The 20077-nt window shown below is 50.0% G+C and overlaps 2 protein-coding genes across 3 annotated transcripts in view; one reads left to right on the top strand and one right to left on the bottom strand.

Annotated features, from left to right (window-relative positions):
* Positions 1–12616, top strand: part of ZDHHC24 (zinc finger DHHC-type containing 24) — a 24657-nt gene extending 12041 nt beyond the window's left edge. The window contains exon 4 of the mRNA XM_066252138.1: positions 12167–12616. Coding sequence (XP_066108235.1) covers positions 12167–12213 — 47 coding nt within the window. The 3' untranslated portion in view covers positions 12214–12616. The remainder of the gene's footprint in view (positions 1–12166) is intronic.
* Positions 1799–20077, bottom strand: BBS1 (Bardet-Biedl syndrome 1). Of its 2 annotated transcripts, none has more exons than XM_066252133.1 (17): positions 19851–20077; positions 19424–19500; positions 19276–19310; positions 14759–15031; positions 14597–14643; positions 14426–14464; positions 14250–14322; positions 11582–11713; positions 10363–10469; positions 9516–9636; positions 9195–9353; positions 8121–8190; positions 7520–7678; positions 4489–4622; positions 3356–3490; positions 2849–2935; positions 1799–2621 (listed from the first exon to the last, which is right to left on the bottom strand). In XM_066252133.1, exons 1-17 carry the CDS (start codon positions 19892–19894, stop codon positions 2535–2537), a joined length of 1779 nt encoding a protein of 592 aa, XP_066108230.1. In that variant the 5' UTR covers positions 19895–20077; the 3' UTR covers positions 1799–2534. The 2 variants fall into 2 exon arrangements, with proteins under 2 accessions (XP_066108230.1, XP_066108232.1); XM_066252135.1 differs by having other exon boundaries at positions 19424–19497.

The following is a 20077-nucleotide window of genomic DNA, read 5'->3' as shown; positions in this document are numbered from 1 at the left end:
CACCCACCCCACCTCAAGGGATGGAGGCCCATGTGCAGAAGAAGGGCTCAGACCAGGTGAGGGAAGAATTAGCAACTGATTCACATAGAAAACTAAGTAAATGAAAAAAATGGTAATTATGAAGTCCATGAAAAAGAAAGAAGTACCCAAAAAGTAATTTAATGTTAGCCCAATTTTTGGCTCACAGTGAATAACTTTCACACTAATATAAACTGTAATCCAAAAAGTGAATATCGATTTACCTAAAAGCTGGAGAGCAAAGGAGGGGGCAGGTGCTGTCACAGAAGAGCTGAAGCCTTGTTGGGTATGACAGGCGGCCGACAGATCATGTCACTCGTTGATAAATTAAACAAGCCTAGTTTAAGCATATTACAAAAATACTATAAATAGCTGAGATAACTGAAAATGTAGCAGGAGAGCAATACTGGGGAATGAGGACAGGCTCTTTCTTCTTGCTAAAGTGTCTAATTCCATAGTACTAAGTAGGTACGTTTTTAGATATGTTTTTCAGACACCAGTACCCTGGAGTCCTAACTAGTGAGGGCGCTAGGTACCGTGCACTCTTTCTTGCTTCCCATTGCCTTACGTCACTGTCCAATGCACCAAGGTACGTGCATTTCTTAGTACTAGTACTGGGTTCACATACTATATGTGCATGTTAGGTGCTGGCATAGGGGCAGCGTCCCTGCTTCCATCATCATGAACAGATATGGAGAGAACCCAGAGCAGACTTTTTTGTTCTGAGTTCACACAGCTCATCACTTGACCAGGGGTGAAAGGGACTGTAAGGTCACCTGGCTCAACATAACCTGCACAGCAATAGCCCAGCTCCGGTGACAGCTCAAGTGACAAAGGGCTCACTGGAGGCACTTCCTTCTCTGACAAGCTGTCTCAGAAAGCTCGTCAGGGTAAGTTGAAGTCTCTCTGGCTGACAGTGACACTCCCTCTACCTGTCTTTCCATTTCCAGGCTAAACCTCCTGCTTGTTCCAGCGGTGCCTCAGTTGGTTCGGTCTGGAAACATCTCACTGCGCTGACCCACTCGGTCTGCATCGCGCGTGGCCTGGCCATGCAGAGGATGGGGAGGGGCGCTTTTTGGTCTAGACCCCTTGCTTCCCTTAACCTGTCCCCAGAATGCATCCTTTAAGGGGAACAGAGGGTGGCTGTGGGCAGTGTCAGCCTAGCCCTTTACTGTGTCTTGGGTACAGAGGCTGTTGCCTGGCAGTGACAGCTTGGGGCCGTTGACCTCACAGGTAGATGCTCTGCAGTTATTCCTGTCAAGTGTCCCCTTTTCTGGAGCCAACTCCATTTCCTCTAGAGGGGCTGCTAAGCTCAGAGGATGTTCGAGCTGAACCTGGTCAAACTGCTGCATTTTACACAGGGGGAAACGGAAGTCCCCAGGGACTCGGTTACTTCCCACGAGCTGAGTTGTCGCCGCACACCAGGGTGCGCCTGCTCAGAGAGGGGAAGGTATAGTGACCCCCAGGGTGCTGTGAGGTGGGCCAGGCAGACTGGCCAGGGCTTCAAGATATGTGGGCTGTGACTGTGGGTCTCTGGCCCGTGGTCCAAAACATGTTCCTTTGTTTGGTCTTCTACCTCGCTCAAGCCTCTGGTCTGTACCTTTCTGGTTAATTCTCACAATATGGCCTCTGCCAGGTGAAGCTTATACTAACATGACTGCTTCACTTGGAAGTTCTAGGCTTCTGCCTCCAGTGCCACCGCCCCAGGGCCCTGGCTATGCCCCTGCTCCGTCCCCCAGTGCCCTTTCTGCTCTGTCCAGCTGAGCCTTCCTCTCCTGGGTGTTCGTCCTGGGCCCGAGCATCCCGGTCAGAAGCAGGGGCCGTGTGGTCTTCAGGAGCTTGGCAGGGGCTGGGGCTGCTGGCTCCTGCATGGGCACCCTATGTCCCCTACACGGAACATCACAGGCCTGAGACCTCGTCTGCGCCCAAGACTTCAGAAAAGTGGCAGTTGTTCTCTGGGCCTCTGCTCAGCTCATGCAGGGAGATCAGGGCATGGGGTTTGCTTCAGGCTGAACTGGCAGCAGCCAACCCTTGGGATCTCCAGGGAGCAATGGGGGGCTCAGTCTTCAAGAAAAGCCTCTGGTTGTCCTGGGCCAGGTCCTCGCCAACTCGTGCCTGGGCCAGCAGCAACGTGAACGATGTGCCTAAGGGGAGCAGCGGAGAAGGCTGGGCCTGCGCCCCTCCGTCCACCTCGACCGCTTCAGGGCTCTTCCTCCAGACCAGGCTGTGGTTTCTGGAGGCCAGTGTGGAGGGCGGAGGAGCAGCAGGAGCCAGGGGGCTACTGCCTGCATCCCCCCAGGCAGAGGAGCTGCACCTTCTAGGTACTCCCTGACCAGGGCTACAGGCCACCCAGTGGTCGGGTGCTGAGAAAGGGGAGCTCAGGAGGGGCGAGGGAAGCTGTCACCCCAGTACCCTGCTGTGCAGGGAGTGGGCTGGGCCACGTAAGGACAGCTCAGCGGGAGGGGCTGAATCTTCCTGGTCCGGACTCCACAGGGGCTTCAACACCAGCCCCGGTGTCAGGCAGTCACCAGTCCCTCGCTCACAGGCATGTTGATATGGGCACTCAGCAGGGGTGCACTCTGGCCTTCTCGAAGCACCAGCACCTACGGAGCAGGCGCCCATGGCAGTCGGGATATGCCCCATGCAGCCCCTGCTCCCTGAAGAGGTCAAGCCTGGCCTGGTGGTCTGCACTGCCCTAACAGCAGGCCACCAGGGCTCTGTCAGAAGGGATAGGGAGCTGTGCAGATACCCCCCTGCCCTGGTAGTCATGAGGGGCCTTACCCACACTCACTCCCCCTGTCCTCCCCAAGCAGTACCAACCGTCACCTACCTTGATAATGTCTGAGCTGCCCTTGTCACTGAGACTCTCCACAAAGGTCTCCAGGGGGTAGCTGAGCCCTGGCACCAACAAGGGGACCTAAGTTTGAAGACAAAGAGGAAAGAAAATCAGCCCTCATGCCAGAGGAAACCCTTCACTCTGTGGAAGATTTCCCGGAGGCAGAGACAGGCCCCTGTAGCTGCTGCAGGAGTGGCTGTGAAGCAGGGTGGGCTCTGGGACCCCCCAGCACCCACAGGCTTCTGGGAGGGGCACAGGAGGGTGGGCATGGCCTTTCTCCCAGCACGTGCTGCGTGTGTCTGAGACCTCCCGCAGGCTACGAGTAAGACACCTAAGGCAGGACTTGGGCACTCTCCCGAGAGGCCCTGGCTGTGTCCTAGCCTGACCTCTGGCTGCAGGCCCCTGCCAGCCCTCACCTCTGACCTGGCGGAGGCTCTGTGGGCATTTAATCAGCCCCCACCCCGCCTTTCCCACTCCAGGTCTCAGGGAGCAGGTCAATACCTTGAAGAAGGCCCGAGGCAGGGCATAGAGCACCTCGTTGTACAGGAAGCAGACCAGCAGCCCCAGGATGGGGCGGGCCGCGGACGTGTTTTGCAGGTGAAGTGTGAGCTTAAAGGTGGGGCCCAGGCCCTGAACCTATGGGGAGGGTGGAGTGGTAGAGAAAGCCCTCAGGACCTCGTGGCCTTGGGCACAGAGTACGATATGCCCTGGCCCTGCCTGCCTCTTCATCAATGACCTGGAGTCAACCTACTCCCACTGTTCTAATGCAATGCTCGTCTGCCCCTCAAAAGGCACAGAAGTCGGAAGGCTGGCTCCGGTGGGTACAGGGATCAGCAAAGGCCCAGGGAGGAGAAGGGACTTCATAGAGGCCACTCAACAAGTTGGTCAGAGGCACAGCCAGCCTTGGGACACGCCCCAGCTCCCACCTGTGTGCTCACCAGTGTCCCTGCCCCTCTTCCCGGGGCCTGACCCACCTCCCTCTCACTCTATGGTAGCCACAACGATTTCAGTTCCCTCCCTCTTACCCCTAGTTGCTCTATAGCTTCTTCCTGTCTATCTCTTCCAGTTTCTTTAGGGAAAGAGAAATCAGAAACCCAGTTGGGACAGATGGCACACCCTTGGGACCCACTTCGAGCTGGCTGGAGCCCTGATGACCGTGAGGCCACAGTGTCTGAGTTTTGGGCTCCTCTCCCTCCTTGTGCCCGTGCCGGCCTCAGGATGGCCCTCCCCTGTACTGGGCAGTCCTGACACCATGGGCTGCCTACAGTCACTGAAACGAACAGCTTTCTTCCCTGGACTACAGTGGGAAGTGTCCCTCGGGGCTCCTGTGGAGAAACGTCCCAAGGTGACTACTTGTCGTGCCCTGCCCCCAGTCTGGGGGCTTGTCTGATGCACAGCCTGGAATGAGGGTCCCTTTGTGGCTTGTTGTGGGGAGGAGGCAGCACAGAAGCTGAGCGTGCTCTCTCACAAAGGAGGACATAGAACTTGGCCTCTGGGCCTGTGGGGAAGTGAGAAGGGGGCATGGGACCTTGGCTTGGAATTGGCTCTGGGGCTAAAGGGTTCCCCACCACCCCTGACCTCTGCCCCTCTGATCCTGAGGCTGCTGACCCCACACCCCACACCTGGGTGCTCACCACAGCATGGAGCTTGAGCGGCTCCCGGGCTGTGGCAGACACGGGGCTCAGGCTGGACTCCAGGGCCTGCACGTAGGCACGGGCAGCCCGGAGACGCAGCAGGTAGAGGTCGGTTTGGAAGGTCCTGTGCATGGCTGAGAAGAGAGACACAAAGGGCTGAGGCTGGGAGTCGGGGACTGGGCGAGGACAGTGCAGAGGAAGGTGCAGTGGGCAGGGAACACAGAGGCCGGGAATATGGGAAAGAGGGAGGGCAGAGGTCCAGCAGTCCAGCCTTCTGATGACACTGGATGCTGGGCCTCTCCCTGCTTCCTCCTCCCGGTTCTCCTCCCAGCTCACTGCCTGCACAATCTCAATGTCCTTTCTTTTTTTTTGTTTTTTTTGTATTTTTCTGAAGCTGGAAACAGGGAGAGACAGTCAGACAGACTCCCGCATGCGCCCAACCAGGATCCACCCGGCATGCCCACCAGAGGCCACGCTCTGCCCACCAGGGGGCGATGCTCTGCCCCTCCGGGGCATCGCTCTGCCGCGACCAGAGCCACTCTAGCGCCTGGGGCAGAGGCCAAGGAGCCATCCCCAGTGCCCGGGCCATCTTTGCTCCAATGGAGCCTTGGCTGCGGGAGGGGAAGAGAGAGACAGAGAGGAGGGGGGGGGTGGAGAAGCAAATGGGCGCTTCTCCTTTGTGCCCTGGCCGGGAATCGAACCCAGGTCCCCCGCACGCCAGGCCGACGCTCTACCGCTGAGCCAACCGGCCAGGGCCTCAATGTCCTTTCTTTTGCCATAAAGACTGGTGTTCCCTTGAGTCTTGTCCTTGGTCTTCTCCTGCTCTGTCCTCCTCCCCTGGACAATCCATGTCCTTCCCTGGCCATGACCACCCCAAAGAACAACAACTGTGTGTTTGGACGGTAGGGACTGTGACTACTGGGTCTGCAGTACCCACCTCAGGGCCTGGCCTGTGTCCACACTTCACACAGCACTGCCAGCAGCTCAGCCCCTGGGACAGGCTCCCGCTTCTACATACCTAATTGTCACCTGCACCTGGACATCCCATCAATACCAGAAATTCAATAATGCAGAAGCCAAGCTCATTTCCCTGCTTCCACCGCTGCATCCCAGCCATCAAGTCACCCAGATACACCCCTCACGTCCGATCATTTGTCAAGATGGAATGACTCATCCGCAAAGCCATCTCCAGGGCCCTCTCCCTCCCCTCCACCCCTACGGTCATTCCTTCCATTTAGTACCTTGGTCTGCCAGTCTATCCTTGACTTTATTTATGAGGTGCTTTTTGCCATTTAGAAGTTTTATATCTTTATGTTATCTGATCTATTCATCTTTCCTTTTCCTCTAGTACTTTTACAGTTTATTTTTTAATTTACCCAGAATTAATTTTTGTGTTTAGTATGAGGTAGAGGTCTAATTTTTTTTTCCTAGAAGCAAATTGTCCTAATTACGTTTTGTGACAATCTCTCCTTTTCCCACTAACTTGAAACACATCTTTAACTTATACTGACTTTCCACATGTACAAGGGTCTGTTTCTGGACTTCCTAAATGTGCCAATGGTCTGTTTTAATTTCTGTATTGATACCACAGCTGCAAATTCCTACAGCTTCATTGTTCATTCCATTGACAGCAAAGTCCCTTCATTTTTATTTCTCCCAAATTTCTTAGATTTACTCTTAGAATTAATTGGTCAAGTCCTCAAAATAAATCCCAAGAGGACTGAACTGTTGCTTTGCTATGTTTAATTTTAGAAGCTGTTTATTAATCTTCAGCATTACAGTAGATCTTGCCCCCTGAGACTTGGGAAATTTTATAATTTCAGGTGGGCTTTTATGCTTTTGAAAGCAGTTTTATAATTTCCTTTATTATAAGACTTTGTACATTCTTCCTAAGTTGATTTCTATGGATTTTCTTGCTATTGTGAATGGATATTTTCTACGATATTTTCCAACTGCCTACTGTTGGTATACACAAACACTATTGATTTTTGAATATTTTACATTTGGTCACCTTAGAGAACTTCCTAATTATTTCTCTGATATATCAATTGCTTTTCTTGGGTTCTCTAGGCTATAAGCCTGTTAGTTATTTTCTTTATCTTGTAATTTACCTTTAACCTGCAAGGAAGATCCCTTAAAAAATTTTTTTTTAAATTAATTTTAGCAAGAGAGGAAGGGAGGAACAGAGGGAGACAGGAACATCAATCTGCTCCTGTATGTGCCCTGACCAGGGATCAAACCAGCAACCTCTGTGTTTGGAATGATGCTCTAACTAACCAGCCAGGGCAGAAGATCCCTTTTTGACAGAGCTGGTTGAGTTACTGTATTTTTCTGCTTCGCAGCTTTCCCAGCTCCAACTATACCTAAATTAAACACAAACATCTTAGCCTTGCATCCCAGGCCCCTTCAAAGCTGGCTCTGACCTGCCTCTCCGGCCTCCCCTCAGGCCACTTGGCTTCCTGCACCGCACCCACAGCTGCATGGCCCATGCGCTTGAGTCCAGCCTCTGCCTGCATCGCCCTCCCCTCTCCGGCTGGTGGACTTGCAGTCATCTTTCAGGGCACTCACTCTTGTGTGCCTCAGCAGCTCTTTGCAGAAACCTTTCCTATAGCTGTCCTGCAACATGACGGTAGCAAGGTAGAATGAGTTCCTGAGGCAGGCACTAATCTAAGGCGCCTGGCACGAGGCCTGACATAATCTGGCACTGAATGAATAAATGAGCAGGAAAATGAAATAGGAGAACGAAGAACCTTGGTCAAACTCGACTTCTTTCACAAGAATTCCTGTACCTAGAAGTGACCACTCTCTCCTCTGGACTCCAAGGGCTCACGCCCTCCCCACAGCACCTTCCAGCTGAGGAACGGGTATTTGTAGGCAGGGTGTACCTCCTGGACTGTTCTTGTGCTAGCAGAGGCACAAACTGGTCCAGCTGACCCAGGTCTCCCCACTGCGCAGGGCCCCCGCCAGCACGCACCCAGCACCTGCTACCTCACAGAGGGGAGGAAGAGCCCGAGCCTGGCCAGAGTCTCACCGGTGCTAGCTTCCCGCTCTCGCAGAGTCTGATCCACGTAAAGCCGGGTCTTGCGGGGTACGTTGAGTCTTGTGCCCTGGGCTGATGGGGGCCCCACCTCACCTACCCCCTCCACAAACACTGCTGTCCGCTTCAGGATCTTGATCATCAGGCCCCCGCCTAGGGAAGTGTACAGACAGAAACAGAGTTGTCCTCCCCAGTTACACCAGATATTCCGATCTTTCTTCCCCAATCTGCCTCGTGTGGACTCATTTCTGAACATGTCTGTCTTGCTGCCGAGACTGAGTTTCTGGAAGAATGAAGTTTGCCTAAATAATCTCCTACCATGAATTACTTAACTCGTTTCACAGTCATCTATCTGCTGAGTACTGTGATATTCTCAGCACTGTGGCAGGTGCAGGGGAACCTGGGTGAAGTGGGGAACAATCCAGCTCACGGCCTGGCCCCTAAGTCACAATGTCAAACTGCTGATGAGCTTCTCTGGTGTCTTTCAACACCCAGATCCTCCCGGGCCTCCCGCCCACCTAATCCTCCTCCCAGGATCCAGCCTGCCCCCTTGACTCCCAACCTGAAATCCCTCGCCAGGTCTGACTCCCCTTACCTCGCATAGTCATGATGAGGGTGTTATCTTCGTGCCCGTAGCGGCCAAAGCAAAGGCTGGTTACTGCATCCTGCAGTGGAGACACTGTAGTTTGTTTGGGAAAATATCTCGGAGAGGAGAGCAAGACCAGGGGTGGAAGGGTAAGGCTGGGGGATCCCAGATGAACTGGGTGAGATGTGAAGTGAGGCCTAGGGCAATGCTGCCTCTGAAACTCCTCTCTTTCTAACCTCCCTGCCAACCTCACGGCCAGGGGCACAAGTCCAGATTAAACACCACTGGGCTTTGGGGTCAGCTTCCTAACAGACTGCCCAGCCTAATCTTTCTCCAAGTCAGCCCTTCACACTGATGCCTTGCAAAAAACACAAACACGATGCTGATTCTCTTTCAGAAAACCGCCACGGCTTCTGACCTCTCTGTCCCTTCCTGCCCTGACTCTGACCTGCCTTCCTGTCAGTTCTCTGCCCTCCACCTTTTCTCAACCCACATGCACCTACCCTCCCAGCAGCCTGCTTTCAAATCATCTGTTGTGACACAGGACACTTTAGACATACAAACACATAAAAGTTACACGTGATATATACTGAATTTTTTTTTTATGTTGCTGGTTGCAACCCATTAAATTGAGTGTTTGAAAAACTGGTCCAAACTCATCAAACTACCTGGGTTCCTTACTCAGGAACAGTCATGCTGCTCAGCCTTTTTTATGCTGTTCCCTGTCTAGAATGTTGTTCCTCCATTTACCCACTTGGCAAACTGCTTTGAGGCCCAGATGGATTGTCACTTGCTCCATGAAGTGTCCCGTGAGTCCCGTCCCCATTTATCTGCTGCCCTGTGCTTTTTCAGCATTTTGCTTCTGTCTGCCTGGTATTTGAATAAGCTGTCTTTGGCTTGCTTTCACCTTGGATATTAAGCTAATTTAGTCATCATTTTAATCCCTCAATACAATGAGTTGTGCATCCGAGGTACTCAACAGGTTTTTGAAATGCATTAAGTCAAGGGTAGTGGATGGAGTGGAATCAGGAAGTAGCTGAGCAGCCCAAGGGGTGGGAGTGGGGCACGGAGTCAGCGGCTCACCGGGGTGCGGATCACGTTGAGCAGTGCCTTGTTGTGGTAGATGCGGACTTCCCTATTGGCTAGCCCAGCCATGACAGCCTGCAGGCCCCGAGAGGGCTGCTCTAGGAGGTTCATGGTCAAGATGGCTGCAGGCATCTGCACTGTCCACAGCCTCTTGCCCTGGCAGGGAACAGTCAAGCAGCTGCAGGGGACCCAGAGGTTAAAATGGAAAGAGGGGTAGCTGGAACTGCGGGGGAGGGAGCGCCAGAAAGGCTTGACTGCTAAGGGGGAACCTGGGAGACATGTGGGGGTGGGTGGGGGGTGCTCGCCTGGAGGCCACACCTTGTGGGTGAAACCATACAGACTGTCTTGGGTGCTGCCCACCACCAGGACCTCGTGCACTCGTACAAGTCCCACAGGCTGGGCATTCAGCTCGATGCAGTACTTGGGGCTCTTGGAGTCTCTGTGGAGGAGACAGACTCTCCCAGCCCAGAGAAACCCTCCTTCCTCCCCTGGCTCACTCTCCTCTTTCTGAGCCCTAGACTATCCTAGAGGAACCTTGGCTCCGAAGCAGATGACCACAATATTATTTCTACCTGTAGCACTTACTAGCTGTGTGGCCTTGAAATAACATGAAGTGTGTTCTCCTTCCGGTCTTGCCCCTACTTTTATGACAGTAATCTGCTGATATTAACAGTTCACAGTGCGTGAAGCTAAACGAAGTGCTAGTGGACTTAGGCAGTTTAGTAATTTATCAGAAAGGTACAAGCAGCCGCTCTGTATAAAGGCACATTTCCAGACCTCTGAATCTTATTTTGTCTGTCAATACCTTATACAATGCTTAAGTAGGTGCTCAAAAACATTTCTGAATTAAAAGAATGAATGTTGTAAAAAATATCAAACTACTGCACTGGGAAGTGTCACATCCCTATATAAAGCAATATAGTGGATAACAGACTATTTTTATTTCTTCTGATCTCGAACTGCAATGCTCAATGTTCCAGCCACCCAGCTTGGACTCTCACACAAGCCTTCAGAGATGCTATGTGCTATAGACGTCCCTATAGGAACGTCTCAGCTCTTTCCATTCCCAAAATCCAGCCTCAAACCCCCTGCTCATCTTGCAACCCCCTGAAACCAGCAGGTATCTGAGATGGTCCTCCCAGCCCCCAAGACCACGTGTGGCTACCTCCTCAGGATATAGATGTTCCCATTGCGGCAGGCGGCAGCAAGCCGGAACTCTATATTGAACTGGCCAGAAACCTCCAGGAAGACGGGGACGCTGGGTAGGCTCATCTGCAAAGAAGAGGCTCAAACATCCAAATTTCTTTGGGGCCCCAGATTCTCCCTACCTTGAGGGAGCCTCCTCTTTCAAATTGGTTCCCTGTCTGGAGTCCCAACTTTCTCCCTCACACCCTGTGGGGCAGTCAAACTTGTAGGGTTTTTCTGGAGGGAAATTTGGCAACATGCAGCAAAAACTTTGAGTAAATTATGCCACTGCTAGAAATGCATCCTAAAGAAATATTGATAATAAGCATGTGAAGATGTTTGGGTAAGAAAGCCTACTGCAGAGGTGTTAATAGTGAAAACGGAAACAACATAAACATACAATAGGTGACAGGGTAAGTAAACTGCGGAACATCTATAAAATGGGTAACTGTTTTAAAAAAATTTATTTGTTGATGCTAAAGAGGGAGGAAAGGAGAGAGACAAACAGACAGGAACATCAATCTGTTCTTGTATGTGCCCTGACTGGGGATTCAACCAGCAACCTCTGAGCATTGGGACGATGCTCTAACCAACCAAGCTATCCGGCCAGAGTGATATATAGGTTTGAAAAGACATTGATGAGCTACTGCTATGTGAAAGGAACAAGTTACATGATCCTCTACCCCAGCGGTTCTCAACCTGTGGGACCCCGGCGGGGGTCGAACGACCAAAACACAGGGGTCGCCTTCCTGTGTTTTGGTCGTTCGACCCCCGCCGAGGTCACGACCCACAGGTTGAGAACCGCTGCTCTACCCCAAGGCTGTTTTTGTAAATATATATATATGTGTGTATGTGTATAAATACATATATATATTTATATGTATGTATATAAACATATACAAATATACGTGTAAATATATATAAATATACGTATAAATATATATATGTAAATATTTATATATATCGTTATATATCTGTGTCTTAAATATGAAAATGTCAGGAAAGACATATGATGAAACTTTAATAGATATCTGTGCGTGGTGGAATTTTTGAATATTTTTTCTTTATACATATCTATATTTTATAATTTTTCTACAATGAACTTGTTTGACCAAGAACTGGGAGCAGGAGATGTGGGAAAACAGAGGAAGGGACTGCAGCCTGGGCCTGAGGTGTGCCGAGTCGGGCCCCACACTGACCGTGGCCAAAATGACGAAGGCCTCGGGGTCCAGCACCAGGAGCTCCTTGTTCTCCGTGCCCACCACCAGGCAGGACACAGCATCTTTGTCGGCCAGATTCTTCTTTAAGGTGGTCATGGTGGTGATGACTGTCTGCAGAAGGAATGCAGGGGTCACCCGGGGATCCCGCACACCATTCCCCCCAGTCACAGCCCGGACAACACAGGAGGGAAGAAAGAGGATAAAACAGGAGGAAGAGTAGCAGAGATGCACAAGATGATTTATGTACAAAGGTGTTTATTACAACAACCCTAACCTTCTAACAAGAGGATTGTCTAAGCCAATTATGAACTATCCATATGATCCTAAACTATGCAGTCATTTAAAAATATCACTTTTTAAAAGAAGATTCAATGATAGGGAGAATACTCCTAATGTAATAAGAGAAAAAATAGGCAAAAGTGACATTAGTATAATCCCAGTTTTAAAAATATATGAATAGAAAAACGTGCTGAAAGGCTAAACCCTTAAATACAAACACTGGTTATCTTTGGACAATGAGATCACAGGCAAGATTTAATTAAAAAATTTTTTTTTTAATTTTAGTGAGAAGAGGGGAGGCAGAGACAGACTCCCGCATATGCCCTGACTGAGATCCACCCGGCAAGCCCACTAGGGGGAGACGCTCTGCCTGTCTGGGCCCTTGCTTCGTGCAACCAGAGCCACTTTTAGCGTCTGAGGCAGAGGCCATGGAGCCATCCTCAGCCCTCAGGGCCAACTCCCTCTAATCAAGCCATGGCTGCAGGAAGAGAAGATAGAGAAAAAGAGAGAAGTGAGAGGCAGGGGGGTGGAGAAGCAGATGGGTGCTGCTCCTGTCTGCCCTAACTGGGAATTGAATCCAGGACTTCCACATGCCACTCTACCACTAAGCCAACTGGCCAGGGCCAAGGTTTAATTTCTTAATTGTGCTTTTCTGTAATTTCTACAGTGGGCACATGTTCCTTTTGTAATTGTGATTGGAGAGAGAACAAAACAGATGGGGATGACCCTTTTATAGGAATTTCTCCTATGGAAATAATTTAGCAGGGCCAAAATGTTTCTATGGATAAAAGTGGTTCATTGTGTGATCATCTTTAAGATTAACAGAGGAATTTCTCAATGCCAAGTGGAAGGAGAAAGGTTACAGAAGTATGGAACTTAGTGGATCCCAATCATGTAACTATGATACACACCCGGAGAGATTGCTTTCCCGCCCCCAAAATACATCTTTTGAACAATTAACCAACTTTCTGATTTTAGAAGTAGTTAAAGATATTAACAACTGTGGATCCGAGCTGCTGATCAGCAGGAGAGAACAATGTTTCTCACAGAACTGGTTTAAGACGAGCCAAAAGCTGAGGACTGTGTCGGTCAACATGTCTGGCTCAAGCAACCTCCACAGGAAGTGGATGGTTCCCAAGAGGTTTTCTAAAACGCAGGCAACAGCTTTGGGAGTCTGTCCCTGGACTAAGGGTCAGCCCCTAGGTCAGGAACCATTAGAGGTCCTCAGTGATGGATTCATCAATAAAGCCATTACAATTATAACCAAGAAAAAAAAAATACTAGTGAATAAAAGGGACACATTTGCAATGACCTGCGAGTAGTTATAGTATAAACCCTGAATGAAATAGTGACTAATCAATGAAATAATCAAGGAGCCACTAAAAATGGAGTTCTTAAAGACTATTTAAAGAAGGTGACGGAGGACAATCTGACTATGGGTGATGGGTATGCAACATAATTGAATGACAAGATGACCTGGACATGTTTTCTTTGAATATACGTACCCTGATTTATTGATGTCACTGCATTAAAAATTAATAAAAATTAAAAAAAAGACTATTTAATGCTCAAGATATAATGTTATATATACTCAAGGGAAGGAGGATATAAAAGTATATTTATGAAGGAAATGAACCAAAACAATAAGAATGAGAACCTCTGGGTAGTGAGATTGTAGTCATTTGTATTTCTCCTTTATACTTCTCTTTATTTTCCAAATTTTCTCTAATGAGAATATATTACCTTTACCCTCAAGACAATAAAAGTTCTCTAAAGTTATATAACTCTAGGTCAATTAAAAGTTGTCACTGTTGACTGGAAATGCAGAAGGCCCTGAAGCTTTGTGACCCTACCTGTGTGGCATGAACTGGAAGGGAAACTACAAAGTGAAACTAGTCAGTGTGACTGTAGGATTTACCGCTGATATTACATGGTTTAAAAAATTACCCATTTGTTTATTTATTTATTTTTTGAAGTTGGAAACGGGGAGGCAGTCAGACAGACTCCTGCATGCGCCCAACCGGGATCCAACCAGCATGCCCACCAGGGGGTGATGCTCTGCCCGTCTGGCGTGTTGCTCTGTTGCAACCAGAGCTATTCTAGCGCCTGAGGCAGAGGCCACAGAGCCATCCTCAATGCCCAGGCCAACTTTTTGCTCCAGTGGAGCCTTGGCTGCGGGAGGGGAAGAGAGAGACAGAGAGGAAGGAGAGGGGGAGGGGTGGAGAAGCAGATGGGTGCTTCTCCTGTGTGCGCTGGCCGGGAATCAAACCCGGGACTCCCGCACGCCAGGCCAATGCTCTACCACTGAGCCAACCAGCCAGGGCCCTATCCATATCTTTTATAGGGAAATGAAACAAAGGGGCATTACCTGACGTTTGATGCCCTTTGACTTATGCTGGTTCACAAATGCCTCCATTTCACTGAGCTCCAGCTGCAGAAACCTAGACAGAGAACGAGGTCTGCATGGCCGAGCCCGGGGGTCCTCCACAGCCACTCCCTTCCCCCTGCAGCTTCCACAGACCTGGCCCTTCGGAGGGCCCTCACCTGAGTGACTGTACAGACAAAGGCACCTCCGCCTTCTCCCTGCAAGGAGAAGGGCAATCATGGCAGATTTGGCTGAGGAACAGGGCCCTGGGGTCAACCAGGATCCCTGGGATAAAGAGTTGGGGAGGCAGGAGGGGTGGGAGGCACAGGAAGGGAAAGGTGGGCTCTCACCGGATGCTCTCTAGCATCTCCTTCAGGGTCAAGGGGTCGATCCTGTCCTGTGACAGCAAGGGAAGAAGGTAAAACCTGGAGACTCCTGAGCCAGCCAGAGAATGAGGATGGCCCAGTGGCTGCCATCTTTGCCTTCTTGTCCCCATCCCCCACACCATTTACCTCCTTGGCCTGGTTCCAAAGATCTTGCTCCAGGGTGTTCAAAGGCAACTGGGGCAGACTGAACTTGAAGTAGGGTGTAAGATTCTTATACACATACACACAAGGGCCCAGAGCGAGTGCCAGAACTGGTGTCCCAGGGTTGTGCTGATCCATGAGGAAGGTGGCAGCAGCGGCCGGTAGCGCAGGTAGTGGGCTGTCACTCAGTACACTGTATCCTTTGAGCACCTTCAGGCGGGACTGCCGCCCACCTGGGCCAAGGTCCCCCACCACCAGCTGTTGAGAGATGCTGGCTTATTCGAGGTTCAGAGTCTAAAGACCTTTCAACTGACCTTTTCCTTGGGCTCAGTCTTTTTTTTTTTTTTTTTTTTTTTTTTTTTTTTTGTATTTTTCTGAAGTTGGAAACAGGGAGGCAGTCAGACAGACTCCCGCATGTGCCCGACCGGGATCCACCTGGCACACCCACCAGGGGGTGATGCTCTGCCCATCTGGGGTGTCACTCTGTTGCAACCAGAGCCATTCTAGCGCCTGAGGCAGAGGCCACAGAGCCATCCTCAGTGCCCAGGCCAACTTTGCTCCAGGGGAACCTTGGCTGCGGGAGAGGAAGAGAGAGACAGAGAAGAAGGAGAGGGGGAGGGGTGGAGAAGCAGATGGGCTCTTCTCCTGTGTACCCTGGCCAGGAATTGAACCTGGGACTCCTGCACGCCAGGCCAATGCTCTACCACTGAGCCAACCGGCCAGGGTTTTGTTTTGTTTTTTTTACAGATACAGAGAGAGTCAGAGAGAGGGATAGATAGGGACAGACAGGAACAGAGAGATGAGAAGCATCAATCGTTAGTTTTTCGTTGCGCATTGCGACACCTTAGTTGTTCATTGATTGCTTTCTCATATGTGCCTTGACTGCAGGCCTTCAGCAGACCGAGTAACCCCTTGCTCGAGCCAGCAACCTTGGGTCCAAGCTGGTGAGCTTTGCTCAAACCAGATGAGCCCGCGCACAAGCTGGCGACCTCGGGGTCTCGAACCTAGGTCCTCTGCATCCCAGTCCAATGCTCTATCCACTGCGCCACCACCTGGTCAGGCGGGCTCAGTCTTTTTATTGGTACATATTCATTCACTCCCATACCAGTGTACCAGGGAAGCAAGGGGTGGGGTGAGGGGTGTACAACAAATGCCTTATAATAAGGCTTACAAGCTCTGTTACCTTGGGAAAGTTGATTAAACTTCCTGAACCTCAGTTTTCCCACCCACAAAATGGGAATATCTACTTCATGACACTGAAGTGAAAATCAAACAAGATCACAAATTACAGAACCCAGTGAGTACTCTTGCAGAGTAGGCAGCAGGTGTTTTCATTATTCATTCAGTAAACATTTCTTTAGAGCCCAGGCACTCACAATTCTAGACACTGGGACAGCGGCCGAGGCCAGTGGGGCACTGGGAACTCGTCTCTGGGCTTCTGAGGCCTGACTTCCGAATGGGAACAGAGCTAAGGAAGCAGAAGCAAGTACATAGAGTAGAACGTGCTCTGTGGACACAGAGACCAGAACCAAGCTCCTCAGTCTGGTCTTCACCTTCCAGCTCATCCTCCAAGCCACCGTGGCTGCCATGCAAGCCCACTCTCTGACTGAGGCCTTCCAGCCCTGTCTGGTCCAGTTCCCAACTTGTTTTCTATCACCGTCCCAGCCATGCCAGCTGGAATGGGGGCTGCCACAAAATGGCTGGATGCTGAGCACTGACAGTGCACCAGGAGCCACATAAGGAACTTCAGCAAATCCTCTCAACAACCTATGAGGTAGGTACTATTATTAGCCTCACCTCACAGATGAGGAAGCCATGGCTTCATCATGTTAGGTAAAAGTTACATAGCTGGTCAGTGAAAGAGCTGGGACTGGAACCTCAGTTGGTCTGAATCCCAAGCCAGTGGGATTAACTTATATTTACACTTATATTTACACATCTTAACTAATATTTTACACTGGCCCCAACTTTTAACTCCAAATTTACTCTTTCCAAACATGCTATGAACTTCCAAGCCTCTGTGTCTCTGCTTGTGATGTTGGGTTGTCTTCCCTTTCTTCTCTTCTGTTCCTTCTTGATATACTTCACTCATCCTTCACCTACTTCACATGTTACTGTCTCCTGGTGCCTCCAAGATAGGTTCCATTATTCTCTCTCTGGTGCTCCCATAATACTTTCCATATATCCTATTTTAGCATCCATTCATTCTCCACAAGTATTTATCAAGTACCTAATTTGTGCCAGACACTGGGTTTGATGCTGGGAATCAACAGTAAATAAAAGTAGCCATTAAAAAAGCTATCACATGCCTGACCAGGTGGTGGCGCAGTGGATAGAGCGTCAGACTGGGATGCGGAAGGACCCAGGTTTGAGACCCGGGGGTTGCCAGCTTGAGCACGGGCTCATCTGGCTTGAGCAAAAAGCTCACTAGCATGGACCCAAAGTCACTGGCTCGAGCGGGGGGTTACTCAGTCTGCTGAAGGCCCATGGTCATGGCACATATGAGAAAGCAATCAATGAATAACTGATGATTGATGCTTCTCATCTCTCTCCGTTCCTGTCTGTCCCTATCTATCCCTCTGACTCTCTGTCCCTGTAAAATAAATAAATAAATAAATAAATAAAAAATAAAAAAGCTATCACACCAAAGCATTTTACATTTCACCTTAGTCAGTGAGTCTGATTTCTCTACCCTTTGCTGCTGTAAACCCGATGCCCAGCACACACTAGGTACTCAGTCAGTATCACCGATGAATTAGGACGGTATCCATAACTCCTCCCAACTGTGTACTGATTCATGTCTGAGTTTAGTTCTGCACAATGCCTGATACACAGTAGAGGTTCACTGTATGCTTGTTGAATTGCTGAACGCTTCACAGATAGGAATTCTGGGGCAAAAGGCACCAAATCCTACTGCACCCTCCATGTAGGGTATGATTCCAGGGCTATCTTTTAGCTGCCCACCTGATATGCCCATTGTGGGTTTACTGCCCATGGCGAAGGTTAAGCTATAGTGGAACAAACACATAACCCGGATTCTGACAGATCCCGGTCTGCCACTTTTTACAAACTCAGTACACTTAGCCTCTCTGAATCTATTTTCCCATTATTAACAAAATGGGGGTCAATAATATTCATGTATATGGAAATGCCTCAAAGAGAGTCTAGTCCAGAAAGGGATACACAATATGTGTTAACTTCCTTTCTTTAGCTCAATACATTTTTCTTTTTCTTTTTACTTTGAGAGGAGGGGGCCCTGGCGGGTTGGCTCAGCGGTAGAGCGTCGGCCTGGCGTGTGGGGGACCCTGGTTCGATTCCCGGCCAGGGCACATAGGAGAAGCGCCCATTTGCTTCTCCATCCCCCCCCCTTCCTCTCTGTCTCTCTCTTCCCCTCCCACAGCCAAGGTTCCATTGGAGCAAAGATGGCCCGGGCGCTGGCTTCTGCCCCAGGCGCTAGAGTGGCTCTGGTAGAGGCAGAGCATCGCCCCCTGGTGGGCGTGCCGGGTGGATCCCGGGCGGGCGCATGCGGGAGTCTGTCTGACTGTCTCTCCCCGTTTCCAGCTTCAGAAAAAAAAATACAAAAAAAAATTAAAAAAAAAAAAAAGAGAGAGAGGAGGGGAGATAGTGAGATAGACTCCCACATGCACCCTGACTGGGATCCACCCACAACCCTGTCTTGGGCCTATGCTCCAGTACCAAGTTATTTTTAGTGCCTGAAGCCAATATGCTTGGACCAACTGAACCACCTCAGCGCCTAGGGACATGCTCAAACCAACTGAGCCACTGGCTGTGGGAGAAGAGGGAGAAAAGGGGTAGAAAAGCAGCTGGTCACTTCTCCTATATGCCCTCACTGGGAACTGAACCACTGGACCCAGGATGTCCATATGCTGGGCATATGGACTCTATCTGATAAGCCACCAGCCAGGGCATATATTTTTCAACCTTTTAAATAACTGTGCCTTAATTTTTTTTTTACCTATTTCTTTATTTACATTTTATCTTTATATTTAAAATTAAATGAAAACATTATTATAGAAATTTTCAGTCACATACAAAAGTAGAGAGACTTGTATAATGAACCCCCAAATACCCATAATCCAGCTTTAATAATCATCAGCTCATGGCTAATCTTAAAATCGATGCCCTTTTGATAAACATAAAAGCCACTTCAATTCCCTTCTACTTCCACTCTAGATTCTAACACCTCACACCCAATTGAAGGATGTGCCTGCCTTCCAGCAAAGAATTATATCAAGTTAACAAAATTAAGAGGCTTTGTCTTAATAAACTCCTCAGCAGCAATTGTTGTTTACTTTCTGCAGTCTGTATTATGAAGTCTATGGGTCCTCTTCACCTTCCACATAAAAGTAAAATTTATACAAAGGTGCTTTTTCACAGTACTCATGAATTCCAGATTATGCGGAGCTTCTTTGGAGCCATCCATAAATCTCAATTCTGGCATTTCATCCCCAATTCTCTTTCCGCTTGGGTGACATGCTTACCTTGTACTCCCCGTCCCCATGCAAATCTGCCAGCGCTGAAAAGCACAAAAGGGCCATAAGCCTGGAGCTCAGAATCTCAGAGGCTTCCTCACAGAGCCCTTATCCACCATCTCCCCAGAACCAGAGGCTCCAGGTCCCAGAGACTCACCCATGCAGGCGGAAAAGGTGTGGATGTTGGCCACGGGGTCGTAGTGCGCATCCAGCCATTTCGAACTGGCCTCACTGCTGGGAGAGAAGGGAAAGAGTTGGGGAGAGAGTGCTAATGGATGGGAAGAAAACTTTGAGGGAGGTGGTACCCGAGAGTGAGGTGCGTGGGGAGCTATGACGGGGGTGAGTCCAAGTCCAGGCTCCACCACAGGCGAGGTGAGAGGGTGGGAGAAGCAGAGCAAGGGGAGGGAGGGAGAGGAAGAAAAAGGAGGGAGGGAAAACGGGAGTCTCTGCTTAGGCCTCAGTTTCCCAACTTGTTTAGAGCCCTTCAAGCAGAGCCAGTGCTGTTCAAGAACCGCAGGACCCCGGGACCAGGGCACCCTCTTGACATCTGTAGGAAAGAAGGCCTCGCGGACCCCGGCCTTCACCTCTCAGCTGTGCAGCTGTCGGAATCCGAAGACGCAGCAGCCATCTTCACACGCGTCGCCCGGGCAACTGTGACCGCCGCAGTGCAACGGCCAAGAGCTCCGGGTTCCGGAAAGCCTGCGTACAAGGGTTCCGGGCGCGCAAATTTATGACCCGGACTTGAGAAACCCGCATGCTGAACATACTAGCTTCTTTGCTGGGTTTCTGCCTGCTGAAGCGCAATCCTTCT

Source organism: Saccopteryx bilineata, chromosome 1 (genome assembly GCF_036850765.1).
Source record: "Saccopteryx bilineata isolate mSacBil1 chromosome 1, mSacBil1_pri_phased_curated, whole genome shotgun sequence".
Lineage (NCBI taxonomy): Eukaryota > Metazoa > Chordata > Mammalia > Chiroptera > Emballonuridae > Saccopteryx > Saccopteryx bilineata.
The sequence above is the reverse complement of the archived record's forward strand: the minus strand, read 5'-3'. Positions and strand labels throughout refer to the sequence as shown.

What these genes read in the sequence shown, in the direction of transcription:
- BBS1 (XM_066252133.1), bottom strand. Translation starts at nt 19,894, where the DNA reads ATGGCTGCTGCGTCTTCGGATTCCGACAGCTGCACAGCTGAGAG. An exon ending in GACAGCTGCACAGCTGAGAG is followed by an intron (nt 19,501 to 19,850) that starts GTGAAGGCCGGG and finishes CTTCTCTCCCAG; the next exon opens with CAGTGAGGCCAGTTCGAAAT. An exon ending in CCTCATCATGACTATGCGAG is followed by an intron (nt 7,679 to 8,120) that starts GTAAGGGGAGTC and finishes ACACTTCCCTAG; the next exon opens with GCGGGGGCCTGATGATCAAG.